Consider the following 19,048-nt stretch of genomic DNA (forward strand, 5'->3'; position numbering starts at 1 on the left):
TTCAGTTACCATCTGATTTTAAGTGTACTGTCGTGCAGATTTTTAAGTTCGGAATTAAGAATAACAAAAGTTAATAAAATTTGGCTTTTCTGTAAGATAAAAACGTTTTTTGTGTGCAACAGACGCTGTTATAACTTTATTGGAAACACATATTGTACAACAAAGTAACGCAAGAAATGCTACAGAACAGATTTTGTGGAGATGTTGCACGACAATTAGTGATTTTAATTGAAACTTAAGAAAGCAAAGAAGACGAAGAAGTAATTAAACCTGCCTGCCAGCAAAATGGATGTGTAACTGTTGTTGGGGAAAAGGTATTAAATTTATTATGGTCAAACACATCATTAATAAGTTTATCTTTTAACATTTATTTTGATGCATTTCTGTTGTTTTATCTAGCATACCATCTAAACCAATTAGAGAGGCTTATAATTATAATAAAAAAGCGGGCCCCTTTGAGAAATTGTTCTAATACGCTTACCACTCACAAAGTTTAAGCAAAACAACTTTTGAAGCAATACAGATTGGAACAATCAGACCGACAAAGTAGCTTGATAGGTACGTAGTGCACCGTCCTTATTGGTTTTCACTTTTCACATCTTGCTTTTCTAAAAGAAAATTTCAAAAACTATATTATAGAAAAGATGAAGCCCATGTTGATATCATCAATTTTGATATGCTTGCTTGCAACAACTGCAACTGTGGATGCTGTGTCGTATAGATATTTTATGGGCCATAAAATTGGATACGGTTGCTATTACAATAGTTGTTGGAGTTACTGCGGAGCATCATGGGTAAGTTAATTTTAGACTTCGTATAAAAAAACGTGTATTAGATAATTTCTTGTAGTTTTTCTTTCATTTAGACCTCTGGAGAGTGGTGTTATAATCGCGATTATTCCGCTGGTAGATACGTCACACTGCGATCATATTGCGAAAGCGATCGGGATTGCTCGGATAACTTTCACTCAACTTCCTTTTGTGGCAGTAAATGTGCTTTGTTTTGAACAGCACCTTGTTTGAATGGAACACCTTTTTGTTATGTTTTGTAGCTATTTTTCTTCTTCTTTTTTTTGCTATGTATTTTATTAAATGAAGCAAATAAAACAAGAACTATATAGTTTGGTTTCTTTTATTTTGAAATACAGAGTTTTTCTATATTGTAATCGCTGAGGACGAGAAACAGGAGTAGTGCAATCAAAACTTCTAGAGAAGGTACGACAAAACTGACTGGTGACTACAATTACTCACATCATAAGAGAAATTTGTTGAGTCTAATATAAAGTTTGCACTCGCGGCAAAAACTGGTATTTTGTGACACCGAAAAAAAGTATAGTGCCTATTATGCAAAAATTAGAATAGAGTAGAAATTTCCTTATGGTTAACAGCTGTCGGTCCAGGGACTAGCATTGAAAGTGTGTCCGTTCTTGCATCCACTCCCGTATATCCAAATCTATATTTTGATAAAATTTCTCGCTATGAGTTTCTCGATTACTCAACTGTAACATCGCATGTGGATCACAAGAACTTACAACATGTCTCTGTAATTGCACTTCTTTTTTGATTTTATATCATTAATTTCCACAAACAAAATTTTAAACTACAAATAAAAGCCTATTATGTTTATATTAGCTACTGGCTCTTTTTTTAACCATCCAGACATACCTATCGAGTAAGATTATCTACCTATTCTTTTCTGTTTATTTGTTTATTAATTTTTTTAAATGCTAGTATTTACTGACTTTTCTTTATGCCGGCTTTTTTACCGATCAGGGAGAAAAAAAACAACTGTGGAATAGAAAAGAAAGAAACGACGAGATTCTCTACTGAACATTTTCACCTTTTAAAAATAATTAACGGGCACTTTGGTAAAACAGACCAAATTATAAAGATATAATAAAAAATTCCATGGTCATATAACAGACAGTTTCAAGGATTTATTGGCAAACTATTTAATTAAAGAAACTTTCATGGAAAAAAAACTATCGCGAAATTCTTTGCCTTTTGCGCACTTTTGCGAATGAAAAAACACAAGAACTCAGTTTCTGTCAGATATGGCGTTTAAAGCATTCTAGGAAGTGCTTTTAACAGGGTGTTTTCGATCCAGGTCCTTAATCAGGTCCCTAATCAGGTCCTTAAGCTAGTCTGTTGTACGGAGGTCGAGTAAGAATTTTTATTCGCCACATAATAGCAGGAGGGATGCGTCTCTTACGTCTCTTAGTTCACAACTAATAGTGATTTAATCTTTGGTGTTAAGAAAAATACACCAAATACAAAAACACACCCAATTTTTTAACTTGGTTAATTTGATGAAGATCTCTTGACACTCTCCCTCATCCTACTAAAACGAAAAAGAAAAAATGGATACAAAAATAGAAGAAGACAGTTATTTGACATCTTGTTAGGTTTACTAAGTGCTGAGAACATACTCTGTAATTACTTGTTCGTGTAAACACGCTGGCATGTTGTTTGCATGAAAGCACGAGCCTAATTAATAAAATTTTTAATTAACTCGTTTTCTGTTGGTATAGTAACATGCATCCTACAAAACAAACTCTTTAACTACTGCTCAGTTTGTTATTTTGTTGTTGTTATCTGTTTCGAGATATATTTGGCAACCGGATTGGCTAATCCCAAGCTTAAATATACTTATCTAGGTATCAAGGGAGCGCAAGGCGAGTATCTGAGAAAGAAGTTGACTTTCTCTACCGAGGTGTTAGCTGCGAAAAAAACGTTTTGTGACTGATTTGCATTTTAAATCAACTAATGGATATCAGTAGTTGTTCTATGTTATTAATGTATATGTAAGTTATATATCGGCATTGCCTGCTTAATTTCCTTCACATAGCGTGAATCTTTTCGCAGGGCACTTGCTGAACACACCCGTTGAGTGATATTGGTTATCTGAACAAAACTCCTTAAACACTCTAACTTAAAACCCTCTCGATTTTTGATTAATTTGCTTAACGTGGCCAAGCAGCCATTTTTTATTTTCGTGGTAAAATAGGGAACTGTTTTAATTGTGTAATTTTTAGGTGTTAAACTATGGTAATGAAAGCATAGCGGAATGCCAAATCTGTGTTAGATTATAGTGGAATTTTAAAGAAACTATGAAAATTGATACGTCTTTAATTATATTCATTTTTTTAATGATATTAACTTGAAATAATTTTTATTTTAATACCAAACCATTTTTTCTTAAGACTTCGAATTCACACCATTCCACAATTAGATCACCATAAGACTAGGTTGTCGCGTGTTCAACCCAACGGTACCAAGCATGAACCATCTTATTCTCTTCCCTAAGCCGCTTTTATGGAAACGCGGCTTAAGTTCTAAAAAGCTATCCATAATTTTAGTGTTAAATTTTTGAAATCATTGATATATTTTTTTCATAATATTTTTTTTCATTCTCTCTAATTGTCAGGACACTCCGTTGCAGTTATCAATCTTATTAAGCTACTAATAAATAAATGTAATGTCATCACCACCAACGGTTCATGTGCAAAACCTAACCACGAACAACAGCAAGAGAATCAAGCAATGTATTATAAAGTTAAAATGAGTAAAATGGACTAAGAATACATAGAGTGACATTTATGACAAATTTCTGTAAAAAGTATGACACTTATTTTGAATTTTTTGGCGAGTGGTGCAGAAATATGTATTCTTTTGGTCGGAACTAAAACTGTGACAAACTAAACCCTTTATTTTCTTTAATAAATGAGGTGTAAGCCGAATACTGATGGATTTCAGGGCAATCCTCGTATCCTGTCCCAGGTAATCCTCAAACAGGGTGGGTTTTTCAATATCAGTGATGTGGAGTTGCTGCATCCTTCTTTAAAGAAACGATGAAAATGTATTCGTACAACCCGAGAGCTAGATACAAGTCCAACAGGTAAGAATGGTCTGTGGGTATCACCCACCTGGAACATCAGGACCTATACGTGTCTACAGATTTGCATATTTCCGTGGTATTCCCCGAGTTTACCAAATACCATTACCATTGAAGTTTCAACGACTTAGCTCAATGGCCCTGTTCAGGTGGGGTGGACAGGACAAGCGTTGGACTACTGGAACGTTAAAGTGAATTTCGCCACCCACTCCGCCACCATGGCATTAGGCATCTCCGCCAAACACCTGACGGGCTCCGTACCTCTTGTTAACTCAATCTTCAAATTTTACGTTTGAACCATCTTATTCTCGTTTACGTTCGCTATCGTATGATATCATCCTCTTTTTCAAGTATTTCAAGTTACCTCGTATCGTTTGTGCTGCGAGGTTAAACCCATTAATTTCATGTTCAGTGAGCATACATTCATCAGTGCCACCAAAAGAAGTTTCTATAACTCTTTCCGTGTCATGTACAAATTTCCTGATACCCTCTAACGAATCCATTTCGATATCATAACCCTTCTCCTTGACCTCCTCCTCCATATGATTATAATTTTGCAGGAGTTCCTGAGCCTCTGCCTTACTCCCTTTGCTGGATGTCTTATAGTCAGAAAAACCCTGGGCTAACAGGTGCTCCTTACCTAACAACCTTCGTATCTGGCCAACGGTTTTTAAGCCACCATCAAAATTCATAATCACTTTGCCATCGACAGAAAGTTGATTCCCCGTCAATTCAAACTCCTTGTACATTGCCGCAAAGGATGCCTTACGATTAGTATCCTCTGCCTTGACATGGTGCCCCCTGGCCCTATTGTTCTCTTGGTACTGGCCTTGACCCTGGGAGTCTTGGCGTTGATGGCGTATCTTTAGGGAAGTTCTCCTCATGTGTAAAATCGTGTTCATATGCTGGGTTCGTTGCCATTTGTTTAAAAACAAAAACCCCATATAAATAAAGATATGCGTAACGAATTTGGAACTAAACTTGATCCATACGCACAAATAAAACAGCTTTTTGGCATCAAGGGTAAGGGTAAATCTCCATATGCAAATCTACTTAATGTACAATAGCAAGATGGTACATGTTTGTTCAACTTTTTTGTCTTCATACCCCTAGCATCTTCTACCGGGATTAGCAGGCTCTCAAAGTCCGCGTATATTGCAAAAGATACCTTGAATTGGATCTGATGCCTGCAGTATCCATAATGCTTGTCCCTCGATTCAAGTGTGCTGAAGGTTTGAAGACAGTTCAGGCAGAAGCATTCTTATTTTTCGATTTCTCCTTGCCTAGGAGTCTAGATAGACTCTTGATGACTGTATAGTGGGTCTTTTTACCATCTGTGATAAGCAGAATATTCACCTGCTTCTTACGCTTAATGTTGTGCTCGGATCGCTGCAGGATGTTAATTTTACTTTTTGTTATGTATAAGACGTTTACTGCAATGTCAGTGTTGCTCTTCTCACATTTGGATATGTCTTTCATGGTTGTTGGGAAATCTATATCCTGCCATTTGCAGAGATCTACATCGGTTCTCAGCTTAGATATCCTTTGCATATCCTTTCCAATCTCTGCATGGTGTAGGGATGAAATGAGAGCCCTCTTGAAACATTCCTCGTCACCCTCATTTTTTGTGTTAATGATGGCCTTTTTCGAGGCTATCCATATGGGTATTTTTATGTACTATGAACACCTCGTTAGCCTCAGTTTATGGAAATCTTCATCTAGGTATAGGATTCTATCAATGGTAAATCCACTTTGGGGTAATGCAGGATGTTCCACGTGTGTTTTGATTGACGTAAACATGTTATCCAGTACATCATCTACGTTGCTACCCTTAAAAATTTCGGGTATATTGCTATTAAATGGTTTCTTTGCCCTGATATACTTGGCTTCTTCAGGATCTTCCGAGGCTGACACGATTTTCCTTTTCCACATGATCCACAGAGACGGCAGTACCTTTGCCAAGTTCATATCTCTTACCTGCTATTTTCACGTTAGGTCTCATCATCTTTAAACCCGTCGACGTCGGCCTTTTCTACACCAGGAATGCTAGAATTTCGAAATATCTTGTGCAGCGCGTGGGTATGTTCCCAAGGCGTAAAATAATACCCTGGCTGATCATATAGATTTTGAATATTTTCGAGGTAGTCTTCTTCAGACTCTTTTTCACTTCATCATGAAGCGTAGGTCTCGCGATGATCTTAGTCGCACTATTATAGAGATTCCTAACTTTACGTTTGAAGGCCGCATAGGTTCTCTTGACTCCCTCTTTTATAGGTTTGGGAACAGCGTCCACCAGTTGTACCATCCTAGCATCTTAGTTTTCACGATCGAACGATTTTTTGACATCTTGTGTTTTTCAAATACATCCATAGTCTCCGGTGTTGGTATTAATGTCACAGACCTGACTGGTTTTTGTTGTCCAGCCCTCCTAGGTGGCCTCTACGGTACATCCTTCAGTAGAGCAACCAATTCAGCCTTGCGTGGCCTATAGTCTTTATTATACATTTCAATAACGTCTGACGATTGCTTCGAGGTTTGTCACGCTACTACGCATGCGTTGATTTTTGATGATTTGTAGGGAATTTACCTTGTGCTCATTTGCAGTATGATGAGGGATTTGTGTTGGATGGTAGGGACTTTGTTGCGTTTAACCGTGGGCGTGCGCGATGTGCGCGATGTGCACTGCGCTAGAACATACATTTCTCCATCTCTGAGGGATATCTTGGTACTAATATGGTAGTAATACTTTATAAGAAAAATGGCTGTGGACGAACTGTTGGTAATAGTTGCATCCGTCGTACCTCTGTGGCCACCAATGCAACTATAATTGAAGATTACATTTATTTATCTCTATTCTGTAAATAAACGCTTTGCCTTAGCCTTACAAAACAGAATCTTCTAACAGGTTGGATGAAAGTTTTTTGCGAATTAATGGAGGAAACGATACGCCGTCAACTACTTAGTATTATATGATGGTCACATTTGTTCCCTCAAAGATCATACGATAATGTATGTTCTGATTTTGTTGCATTAAGATTATGTTGTGTTACATTGGAATTCACAATTAGTTAAAATGACAAGTCACTTCAGTGCATCATCGCTCCTTTAGAGTAGTAGCAATCAAGCGATAAAAATAAAAATTTTATAACCGTAAGCTGTGGTGAATAAATATCAACCTCGTTCCCAGAGTCTGTTCCTCTTTTATCGGTTTCTCCCCTCTCGGTGGATGTTCGCAAAACCGAAAGTGTTGACATCAGCAGTTTTTTTTTTTTTATTTATTTAATTTTTGCACTCAAAGGAAAAACATGGCGGAGGAGCTACCACTGCCGATGTTTTCCTCCCAAAGATCCGACTTTGTAAGAAAGATTCTTACATTTTTATATGTATTCCTGTTCACCACAACAGATATTTTTATTTCCAAGGGTGAGTACAAGCCTTTTTATATTCCAGTCTTTGTAATGAGTCTTCATTTTGCTTTGCCTCTTGATCACAAAGTCAAGCCAAAACTTAACTAACAAAAGAAAGATTATTAGGTAAATAAGTGTACCAACTAGCTATGGGTAAAATTTAAGTTATAAGCTGGTCAAGAGAAAATAAAAAATATGCACTAAACAGAGTTTTGCCTGCTACTACTAGGTAGCGCATCGTATCTTACAGTAGTGTCCAGTCAGGGAAAACTATCTTCAAAATATCGGAACAGTACGGCACTTTTCAACAATTAAAAAAATTCACCATGCCCTTCTGGCGCGATTAATGTTTATATTTGTTGGATCAACAACATGGTAAAATACTATTTGTTTCTGGCTAACATGCTGGAATGATTTTAATTATTTTGATGTCTTGACAAATTAGGCTAGCCAAAACAAAAAACTAATGTAAAAATATATTTGTGAAAGAAATAATGATAGATAACCTATGGTGGTTATAGGAGTTGTTTAGTAGAGCACTGGCCCCAATTAAGTCTGCGTAGCTCAAAATGAGCATTAAAAACTCTAGAACTCTCCATCTACACAGCTGTTTCGGAGCGGACAAAAATGCTACGAAAAAATAATTCGATTTACCCTCTCAGTTAAAATAGGATATCTCAAGAACAAAATAAGATTTTTATATTCTGTAAAAAGAATAATAATCTTAGATAAATTGTCCATATTATTAAAAAAAAATTTTTTTTGGACACCTGTCCATAATTGGTAAATTTAGGCCAAAATGTCTAAAAATGACTTAAAAATTATCATTTAGATAAATGTCTTCCACAAAATTTCTGGAATAAAGTTAAAAAAACATGTTTTTTATGGTCCACAGGTTAGGTTAAATATCTGGAATGAAAATTACTTAATTTTATTACTGTCCGAAATTGTCCAAAGGGTTATATTTGGGCCAAATGTGAGAACTATGTGAAAAACGGCCTTAAGAGCCTTAATATATGCTTAAAGTTTATTTATTAACTGAATAAAAAACATTGCTTTGGATTCTAAGACCATTAAGGATGATGTAGATGAAATATTAGTCTGTCCGAAATTGTCCAAAGGGTTATTTTTGAGCCAAATGTGTGAAATATGTGAAAAACAGCCTATGGAGCCTTAATGTATGCTTAAAGTTTGTTTATTAACTAAATAAAAAACATTACTTTGGATTCTGAGGCCATTAAAGATGATGTAGATGAAATATTAAACTGTCTGAAATTGTCCAAAGGGTCACTTTTGGTCCTAAGGTTTTTCGGGCCAAATATGTGACATCTATATATTAAATAAAACATCATTCAGAGTCGACGGTTTCAACATTTTAGTTTGTCATGCTAGAAGAAAATACCTCAAGTTGTGCATAAATATTTTATTTATTATATATATACAAAGCAATCATTTTGTGTTTCTTTATAAACTGTATAAAATAGCACCCAATCTTGTGTTAAAGCCAAGATTAGCTAGCTAGGTAGCTAAAAACATCTTTGATTTTAACAATTTCATCTTGAGAAAGCCCACCAAAGTCTTAACTAAATAAAAAAAAAGAAGTATTAAGTTACTTAGCTACAAAATGCAAAACTGTAGGACCAAAAAATAGCTACTCTTTACAGAAAAATATAAAACAGGAGAAGCAAGATTAAAAAAGATAACAATTATCCACGCTTAAAGTTTTACAAGCTGTAAAACAATTTCTTAAACTTAAGGGTGCTCTAATAGCACAAAAATAATAATAAAATCCCTGCAAAATAAAGTAGTTTCCTGTTTTGTCCCTTACCTCGTGCTCTGCCAAACTTTAGCTAGCTAAAAAATTGCAAAGACACCGTTGTCTCGCTTATTCCAACATTTTCGAAAAATTCCGGTTTCGAACCAGGATTCCCGGGTCGAGCAATCAAGTCCAAGGTAAACACCACGCCGCCGTAATTTTTTTGAGAAAAACCATACCTAACAAAACATTAAATGGCATCGCTATGACTCTCTTAGAAGTTTAGATAATTATTTAATTAGACAGAAAAGGGATCACACTACATCAAATCGCTGTGCACCACTTTGGCAACTTTTTCTCCTCTTTTTTAGCGCCTAAAGAAGACTTTAACTTAAAATTTAAGTAGTTTATAGTTTGCGAGACGAACGGTGCACGGTACCGGCCAATAGAACCATGTTTCCAGGCCCCCCATACCAATTTTTAAGTCCGTAGCTAGTAGCGCGGCGTTGCCACGAGGTTGGAAAGATGGTATACTTTCGCCAAAAATAATGTTTTTTTTAATTTTGTGTGTTTTATTCGACGAAATAACTCGAAATCCATAACACACATGTATAACATATTTATATATTAAAAAAGAAGAAAAGTAGGTCGTTTTAATACTTTTTATTTCAGTAAAATTAAAACAATACAAAAAAAGTTTCAAAAACTTAAAAAATGATAAAAATACAAAATTTCAAAAAAAATTGTGGAAGCCATTTTAATTTTGTCCGCGGTTTGACCATAGCGAAACAGCCGTGTCTAAGCCACGGCCCCTCCTGGAAATAATAGACAGGGTATATCCCTTGATATTAGTGAGGCTATTTAAACATTTAACCTGACTGACAGTTGCTTGATCATTAAGATCAATCACAAAAGGTAAAAAACATTGCTGTAAATCGTTCGGAAACTATCAATTGAGACAGTATATAAAATGCGTTTTTGAAAAGTCTTAGGCAACCAAAACAGGATTGTGATTGTGATGTCATGTCAGTATCCTAAACAGTCCAGTGCATCAAAATTCTTTTTTTTTTTTACCAAAGACAAAAAACCACCACATGAATATTGTGCCATTGGCGATTTGGTAGCTATATGTTGCCATGGTGATGATTGACATTTAGTTTAATTAAAAAGTCACATTTGAGTTGTCAGCCATTTTTAAAATGTTAAAGAGTAAACCAAACCTGGCTAGCTTGTAGGGGGAAGCTTCGTAAAAAAATGTAAAATGTCACTAATAAAGATAATGAATCAAGATATTGTAAAAAGTATAATAAATATTGCGTGCGCAAACTAAACATCGGGAAAGTAAAATAAATACAGCTTTGGGGTTGTGCCTATGGTGTTCTGACAAATGTTGTATATACAAATGTTTTCCCTACACTAATTTAGTTTTTTTCTCTTATTCCTGATTAAATGTAACTTAATTTTGTTAGGCCAAATAAGACCGAAAAAATTAGGATAAAATTGTCTTCCTTCTAGAAATACTTAACTAATTTATTATTTAACTCTTGATAAATTTCTTTTTAAAAATTTGCATACCAATTTTAGCTGCAAGATCAAGAACCTACTAGCTACATTTACTGCAAAAGTCTTGCAAAAATATTTTAACATAAAATTACTATATGAACAAACAAGCAGGTAGCCTAATGTTATAAAAGTGTTGCTTCAACTGGTCATCGATCTTATTAATGATGTCACTCATTCTTCTGCTATTTTTTTAGTTGAGTCTTCAAAAATAGATGCAAAAATTTACAAGACTCTTAACTACTATCAACCATGTGTTCTTCTTACAAACGCTACTCATCAAGTTGGATGTACATGTAAGTATAAATATTTTTTAAGATAATGTAATTATAGCTGGTTTTCATCTTTATAATTGTTATTGGATTCGTATGGCATATCTTTTCAAAACTATGACTTGAAACCCACAAAAAATATCTTTAAGATTGTCATGTCATGAAATTCATTGTAGTTGTTAAGTTGTCGGAAGGTTTTTCGTAATTTTACCTCATTGTTCGTGAAATGTTTATAAGTTATAACTTAGAATATATTTTTAGAGTCCTAAATCTCCTCAATTTTGTTAACAAAAGCTCCTCAAAAATGAGAAAACACTCCTCAAAAGCTCAAATCTTTTAAAATTTTGTTTTGAAAAAGAGTGGGAACCTTGTGTTATATATGTGAATTTTTCAATGAAGTTTTTTAAAACACTATAACAAACAAATACACGAAAAAAACTAACGCTTTGACAAAGAAGGATATAGTCCACCCACTACAATTTGTTAACACCCTCTCCAACTATCAGTTAGGGATTAATAATTCCTCTTAAAATTAGGTTACCACAAGTAATATGAATTTCAAGTCAAAATTGTTGCTATTTTTTAATATCTCAAAGTCTTTTTCGTCAATTTCACCCCTCTCTGTTCAAGAAGTTGTTTGCTAACTTGATTTTGCCGATGGTAAATAGGTATTTTCTACTCATAAACTAAATTACACTATGAGTGCTCTTTTCCATGTTAACATAGAAACAACATAAACATTTTAATCCTGACACAAAAACTGGTTACTCTTTTGAAATTTTAATTTTTTTTAAATCTTTTTTATTACAAAACATATGACTCCCATATTTAACGAAAAAAGTTTTTTTATAGACTGCAAATTTTTGTGTCATTTTAGCTGCTATGGATGGAAATCGAGGTGTGGTACATTTGATAAATGATGAGAAAGACCTGAATTGGATGTTAAATCTGGGGCCACACAAACCTTACATTCCCATACTTAATAGATCCATGTTTACAGAGTATGTAAACCATTCTTCTTTGTTACTTCTCAGTCCTGCAGTTCAACTGGTGTAACTTGTGTCTCTTTGTGTTTAACTTGTGTTTTTTTCAAATTTCCCTTTTCCCTTGCATTGCAGTGTAATGATAATATTCTTTATATTGCATTTATAGACCAGTTATGTCGAAATTAATGGCTTCAAAAAAGATTTCCGGTGCTCTTGTTCTTCATATAAACGAATCTGAATCTCTCAGCGAAGGTACTGATTTACTTTCTTTTAATAATTAAAACCAACAATGACTACTTTATATGGTGTGCTTTTACTTTGAACACAACAAATTCTGCCCCAAGCACAACACGGTCCTGTGTAATTGTTTTATTAAGTGTTTTCCTGCTTCACTGCCCTTGTCTTACCATGCAACATAACACATTTTTACACAGGCTTCGTACAACCTACCTTTTACCTTAATCGACAAGACTCTGCTAGTTAACAAGCAGAATCTATCCTGCAAGTAGTACTTCTTCTGCCAAAATTTAAATAATTTTTAGCCCTCATGATTGTTTTCAGTTGACGTGGTTTAACCTTACGTTCTGTTTAAGCTAAAAATTGCCTTTGTAAGCATTGTTCTAAACTTCGTGAATTAAGCCATTTCCTGAAACATGGTTAAAAACTTATTACAAATACCAAAAACATAGAAACAAATACTTCTAAAATAAGTCATTGGTTTAAAAGTGCGCCAGGTTTGTGACCAAACTTCATTATCCAGTAAAGAGAAAGTTATTTAGTTAAAGTAAAGAATTTCCATTTAAATTTCTCCAGTTCATGATGAAGCACATAAAGTTGCTTCAAAAATTATACAAAATTTTTATTTGTACTATGGCCTGTAGTATCTGCGTAAAGTGATATAAAAGCTTGTCCTACATCATTTATCGTTAACACAGTACAAAAAGAGCAGATTACAATCTCTTCCAATTCAATTTAACACTAATTACTAACTATCCTGCTTATAAGAATTTAGCAAATCTTTTTTTAAGGTTTCTCTCCTGATTCTACATGTCCAATGGATAAATTTGGTATGTAAAACAATTTTGTAATGATTTTTTTGGCAAATCTTATTGAAGAGTCTTATATTTGTTTTTTGTTAGGATTCACTTTGTTTGGTACCTGTTGTACCTGTGTGATTCTTGTGTTTAGCATGTCTTCTTTAATTATAGGCATATATGGTGAACACAAAGAATATGGAAGCTGTAAAAAAGTGACCTGGAATCCTTTGGTGAGTATTTATTCGTTATATGATGTTTTTGTTACGATGTTCAAATTTTGTTGTATGCTAGGAATAAATGTTTTTATTTGTTCAGGGAAGTGATATGTCTATGCTTTATTATGGCATTCCGATCTTTTTGCTGACTAATAAAGATGAAATTGATGCTCTTGTTAAGGTATGTATGTTATTAGTTTCATTCTGATGTTGCACTGCACTGTTTCATTAGGAAGGTTACGTTGACTTCAAATTATTATGTGCTCTACAAGTTTCTGTAAAAATGTTGGTGCGCAGTGAAATTGAACAGCTTTCGTTCTCGAAATATTTTGCATGGACGTGTTAGTAATTTTTGAAATGGTAAACATTTATGCTCGCAAAGATTTATCTGTATAATTAATTTATAGTTTTAAAAATTTAATGTGTTTTTATTGTGTTTTTACAGTGCTATAACACCAACAACAAACCTATTAATAGCACTGCTCAAACCTATCCCTTATGTGCTGTGGAAATGAAAGATTTTATGTTCGGTGCGAAAGATACACCAACCTGTCGTCGAAAAACAGATATATTTAATCTCATTGGAAGTAAGAATTTTTTTGTGTTTTTTTTTTAAAGTCGTACTGAAGCCTGTTTGTATCCAGAAAAACGATGACATTGGTTAACTATATCAAAGATTACAGAAATCACAAAATTAAGTGAAAATAAATTGCCTATACACAGACGCAACAAAAGCTCCGCTTAAGAGCATATTGTTAACGACTTAACCATGGTTTACCATCATTTTGACAATCTGAGATCTGATGTTTATTAGAAGTAAACCAATATTTTGGAACAAAATTAGGGCATTGTCATGAAAATCGGACAAAATGCGTTTTATAGTATGACTATTTTGAGCAAGTTTCCGTTTTATTTTCACAGGTACCTACTGTGATCCTCTAGCAGATAATAATGTGTATGGAACTCTGTATCCTTTGGTTGGAAATATTGGAAATGATGATATTGTTGTAGCAGCAACTCGAGTGTGTATACAATTTTATTGTTTAAAAATGTTTTGTGTTGGATTAGGGTAACCAAATTCATCATGCAAGTTATATTATGCATCATACATCATCATCATACCTCTCGGCTTTGTCAGTAATTGTATGTTAAAGATTTAAAAATTATTTTCTTTCAAATTAGGATGGATTGCACAGCATTCTTTCACGACTGTGTTACAGATTGTGATAACATTTTGAAATTGTTTTTTTCTAATTTTAGATGGATAGCACAGCATTCTTTCACGACTTTGGGCCAGCAGCAGATAACGGGGTGACTGGGATTGTAACGTTATTAGCTGCTGCTAAAGCTCTTGGAGATTATAAAAGACAGTTGTTGGTAATAAATGAATTGTATAGTCCTTCGTTTGACCGTTTGTTTGCTCTTTCGGTCGGTCGATCGTTCGTTAGTTCGCTCGGTCAGTCGCTCGGTCGTTCGTTCCGTCGCTCGGTCGTTCGTTCGTTCCGTTGTCGTTCCGTCGTTCGCTCGGTCGGTCGGTCTTTTTGCTAGGTTGTTTTCTTTGACTTACTTTGTTTGTTATTTGCATTACAGGCCACCAACAGAACAGACAATTTAAAACCCATTATGTTTACATTTTTCAACGGAGTAAGTTGCACGATTTAATTTATCTGATTTTTTTAAAACTTTCTTATTGTTACGGAGAAGAATATTTACCAGGCTTCCTGTTCCCGTAATTTATTTAAATCGGGTGTCATCTTATCCGTTTTTACATTTAATATTTTCAATTTTTTTTTGTAGGAAGTATGGGACTATATTGGCTCATCGAGAATGGTTTGGGACATGGAGCGTGATAATTTTCCTTATCCTGGCAATAACGTATGTACACCTTTTACATTTACAAGTGCTGTCACGCTTTTTGTAACTAAGTATCTTTTTTATTAAATAAAGCTATGGTGTTTGTTTTAATGCGTGGTACACACACCATGTTCTTTCTATGACTCTCAGAGCTATGTACAACTTCTCCAGTCTTTTTTCACTTGGGCTATATAAAATCCAAAGGTACTATTTGGTTAAGATTTCTCAGTTTGTGGGTGACACATCTTAAGTGTAAAGTAATGCGTTATTTATTTATTTACTCTTTTGTGTACAGCCTCATGATGGTAATGACGTAAAAGTGAATGACAACGTCTACACAAGCAAAATAAAACTGTCAAACATTGGTTATTTTATCGAGATTGGACAAGTCGGTTTGGGTAAAGATGGAAAAATATTTGCGCATTCTGATCCTATATCTCAAAATAAATCTTCTGTGAAAGATAAGGTGTGTGCATTGTTAGTTATGAAGGTTATGTAAGAACGCACTTTCAAAGTTTATAACTCGGTTACGTAAAAAAACCACCATTATAAAGACGAAGCAAAGGGTTAACCCTGATCGTACAGAACAGGACTTAATACTTTGGAAAGTTCTGTGTTTTCCAAACTATGGCTACGTTCGGTTTTATCTTATTTTTTTGTTGTCATCTTCTGAATGTTTTGCCCTGTGCGATCATATTTGTTGCTGTCACTTTAGGTTGCCGCCATCATCGATGCGTTAAACGTTGCTGCAGCTAACGCCAGTGCTCCCCCACCTGGTGTTCCAAAAAATCAACCTCTCCCACCAGCCTCCTTTCAGAGGTTTTTGCGATCGAGGGCTATACCTGGTGTTGTGTTGACAGATCACGAAAAAGAATTTGCAAATAAGTATGCTAAATAAAATTTGCTCGTTCGTTCGTTCGTTTACTATTTGTTGTTGTTGTTGTTTTTGTCAGTCACACATTTTACCTTTAGATATTATAACAGTCGTTTTGATAATAGTGAGAACTTGAAAATTAACCTGCAGTTTGAGCAAAACGAAACGCTCTCAACTATAATTGGGCGCATAAAAGGGGCGTTAGTAAAGCAGTTGAAGAGCACATCGGAGGCTTTAGCTAACACTTTGTATCGACTCGCTTCCAACGGCAAAGCACCTAAGGAGAACATCACGGTGCCGATTAATATTGTAAGTTGTACTTTTGCATGCGCGATTTAACGTATTAAAGCAGTAAATTGTCACTCAGGAAAAGAACAAGTGTGTCAAACTTATTTTTTGTTCGTCTGGCACAGATGAACAAAGTTTTTGTTTGTTAATTCGCCTGGATGTTTAATGTTTGCTTTGTGTCTTCGCAATATACTGTAAAGTATTTTAGTTAGGTTTCTATGTTTCCACACTTTTAGACGGCAAATCTATTGTACTGCTTGCTCTATTCGGCAAATTGTCCAGCTTTTAAAGAAATATTACCTAAAAAAAGTTCACCATTACCTAACCAACCTTATTCACGGTACATCAGCGTAAATCAGATACAAAATCCGGTGACACAGTTCATCAATCGGTTATTAGCATATTACACTGGTGAGGAGTTACCAGAAAAAGAATGTAACGGCAAGACAGGGAATTCGGTATGTAGTTTTAGTTAAGAACTGTGAATTATTAAAAAATATTATATATGATAGCAGATTTTATCTGACCGTGTATATCCATTTAAATATTCATGAATAACTAGTCGGTGACCGTGAAAAAGGTTTTTCCCGTCCTTTTTAGACCGCATTGCGTACATCTCACTACTTGCAGTAGCATTTTGCGTGACGGATAGACGTATACGGGTATAATAATATAGACTAGTCAGTAGCCCGTGGATAAATCCACAGGTTCGCCTGTCCTTTCGTGTGTCCGTTTGCATGACACTTTTCTTGCAGACTGACGACAAAATGCGGATGCTATTATTATAGAAAAAATAATAAGCTTCTCGTTCAACCATGTTTGCTGTAATTTTAAAAATAGGAGCATAGAAATTAATTTTAAGAAAACTCTATCACAATTTAAATATAGTTTTTCATCCTGTTTTCCTTATTGTTTTGCATTTTAGTTTCCCAAGGCGCTATCGTATACCGTAATGAAGGGTAGAGGCGAGTACATCTGCGTCCGTGCTAGCACCTACATGACTATAGCACAATCTCCTGCTTTTGAAATAAACGATCACGACTCAACCGAGTATTCCACGTGGGCTGAAAGCATGTGAGTAGCGCAGAGTTCTGTTAGTATCGTAAACCTTTGTTTCGGGTTCTGTTGGTATCGTAAACTTGTTTCGAGTTCTGTTAGTATCGTAAACTTTTTGTTTCGAGTTCTGTTGTTATCGTAAACTTTTCGTTTCGAGTTCTGTTGGTATCGTAAACTTTTTGCTTCGAGTTCTGTTAGTATCGTAAACTTTTTGTTTCGAGTTCTGTCAGTATCGTAAACGTTTTGTAGTTGTTTATACATTTGAATTTTACTAGACGTTTTGTTTGTCGTAAAACGTTGTATCCATTTGATAATTCCAATTTCGTTTGTGAATTTCGATTAAATCTCGTGTGTGCTGTAAATTTGCTAAAAGCTGTTTGTTTATCTTTGTGAAACTTACTTCTTTTTTTGACTGATGTTTAGGTGGAGTGGTGAAATGGGCGTCCAAATGTTTCTTGTGGCAAACCCTACGTCGGAGGTAAGAGTTACGTGTTTTAGAGCGTAAAAAAAGAGGAAGTTGCTTCTCCAGTTTACTATTTGAAAGACGTTTTTATAAAAATGTTAAAAAAAAAATGAATTTCAAAAGTTTTACTTCATTATTAATGATTTCATTATTTTTATTATTTATCTTATATATTTCTCTTTTCGTGTTAGGTCATCGTATTAGTGACCGGTCTTGTCATGTTGGTGTTGCCTTTCTTATTGGTTTTATTTTGTTATAAGAAGTCCGATGTGCTATTTACACCAGACATTATGATCATTCGCAGTTAACTAACCAAATTTATAGATGAATATTTATATTTTTGTTGTCCCTCTTTGTTGTTGTCACCGCTTGAGGGACCACACACGAAAAAGATTTCTCCATGCGCAGGTGAAATGCGCCAGTACGTTAAAATCAAGAACTTCATCGATTTATAGACACATGATACAAAGGTGGTCATTTTTACTGATTCGATGCTGGTCATTATTCAAGATGGTAGACGTTGATATTGTTTTATATAAAACTGCTAGTTTTTATAAAAATTATGTAACTAAAAACTGCATGACAATTTGCACTCGTGTAAAGATTTTTAATTTGTTAGAAATGGATGAAGTAAAAACTTTTGTCTTCGAGCAAGGGTGAAAAATTACTTAGATTGCTCAAAATGTGCCGTATATATAAAAAAGGTCATGTGACTTTAAGAGTCCGAGATAAAATACCGAAATTCAAACTTTACCTTGAAAAAGTGTACTTAATTACAACTTGACAGAACTTGACTTCCAAAACCTCCACGGTTATAAACTTTCAAAAAACTTTATCGCTTCTTGCTTGGTTTTTACTAATGTTTAAGTACGCAAAGATTCTAAATTTGGTAATTCACGGAAGTTTAAAAAGTCACTCATATTTCTTACTGGAAAATAATTTTCTTTTAAGAATGTTTAGGGTTTTTTTTTTTAGTGCTGAATTCTTCAAGAATATAATATAATGGAATAAATATTCGCGAGAATCAAATTTCGCAAATTTTTTGGCTTTTCGCGAAATACTTTAATTGTCACTATCGCTTTTTGCAAAAATATTTTTCTCTCTTCCAAAACCTCGTTATTAGAATAAGTCATTTAAGTAATTTTTGACCTCACTACGCCATGTTTTTATATTTTGATAACAAAATTTTCATGATAAGGACGTATTGGTGATAATTTTCGTCAAAATGGGAAAGCATTGGCTCCAGTAAAAAAAAGTTAGACAATTTTGCAAATAAAATTACTGTTACTGTATATGATGGATGTTCACTAATTAAGGAAAATGACATCTGATGTTAAAAGTTGTATTATTTCTGGTTGGAAGGTTGATTGTAGTTTTCATGTGGGT

General features: G+C 34.4%; 2 protein-coding genes across 2 annotated transcripts in view; one reads left to right on the top strand and one right to left on the bottom strand.

Moving 5' to 3' along the window:
• Positions 1–19,048, bottom strand: part of LOC130636648 (zinc metalloproteinase nas-14-like) — a 76,285-nt gene that overhangs the window by 48,344 nt on the left and 8,893 nt on the right. The gene's annotated exons all lie outside the window — the stretch shown is intronic.
• Positions 7,157–19,041, top strand: LOC130636646 (nicastrin-like). The gene is made up of 19 exons (XM_057446437.1): positions 7,157–7,317; positions 10,815–10,913; positions 11,767–11,890; positions 12,042–12,127; positions 12,904–12,942; positions 13,084–13,142; positions 13,228–13,308; positions 13,573–13,714; positions 14,049–14,149; positions 14,388–14,504; positions 14,718–14,771; positions 14,925–15,002; positions 15,277–15,447; positions 15,697–15,866; positions 15,954–16,164; positions 16,380–16,601; positions 17,069–17,217; positions 17,623–17,677; positions 17,854–19,041. Exons 1-19 carry the CDS (start codon positions 7,200–7,202, stop codon positions 17,968–17,970), a joined length of 2,193 nt encoding a protein of 730 aa, XP_057302420.1. The 5' UTR covers positions 7,157–7,199; the 3' UTR covers positions 17,971–19,041.

This window comes from Hydractinia symbiolongicarpus, chromosome 3 (genome assembly GCF_029227915.1).
Source record: "Hydractinia symbiolongicarpus strain clone_291-10 chromosome 3, HSymV2.1, whole genome shotgun sequence".
In the NCBI taxonomy this organism is placed as follows: Eukaryota; Metazoa; Cnidaria; class Hydrozoa; order Anthoathecata; family Hydractiniidae; genus Hydractinia; species Hydractinia symbiolongicarpus.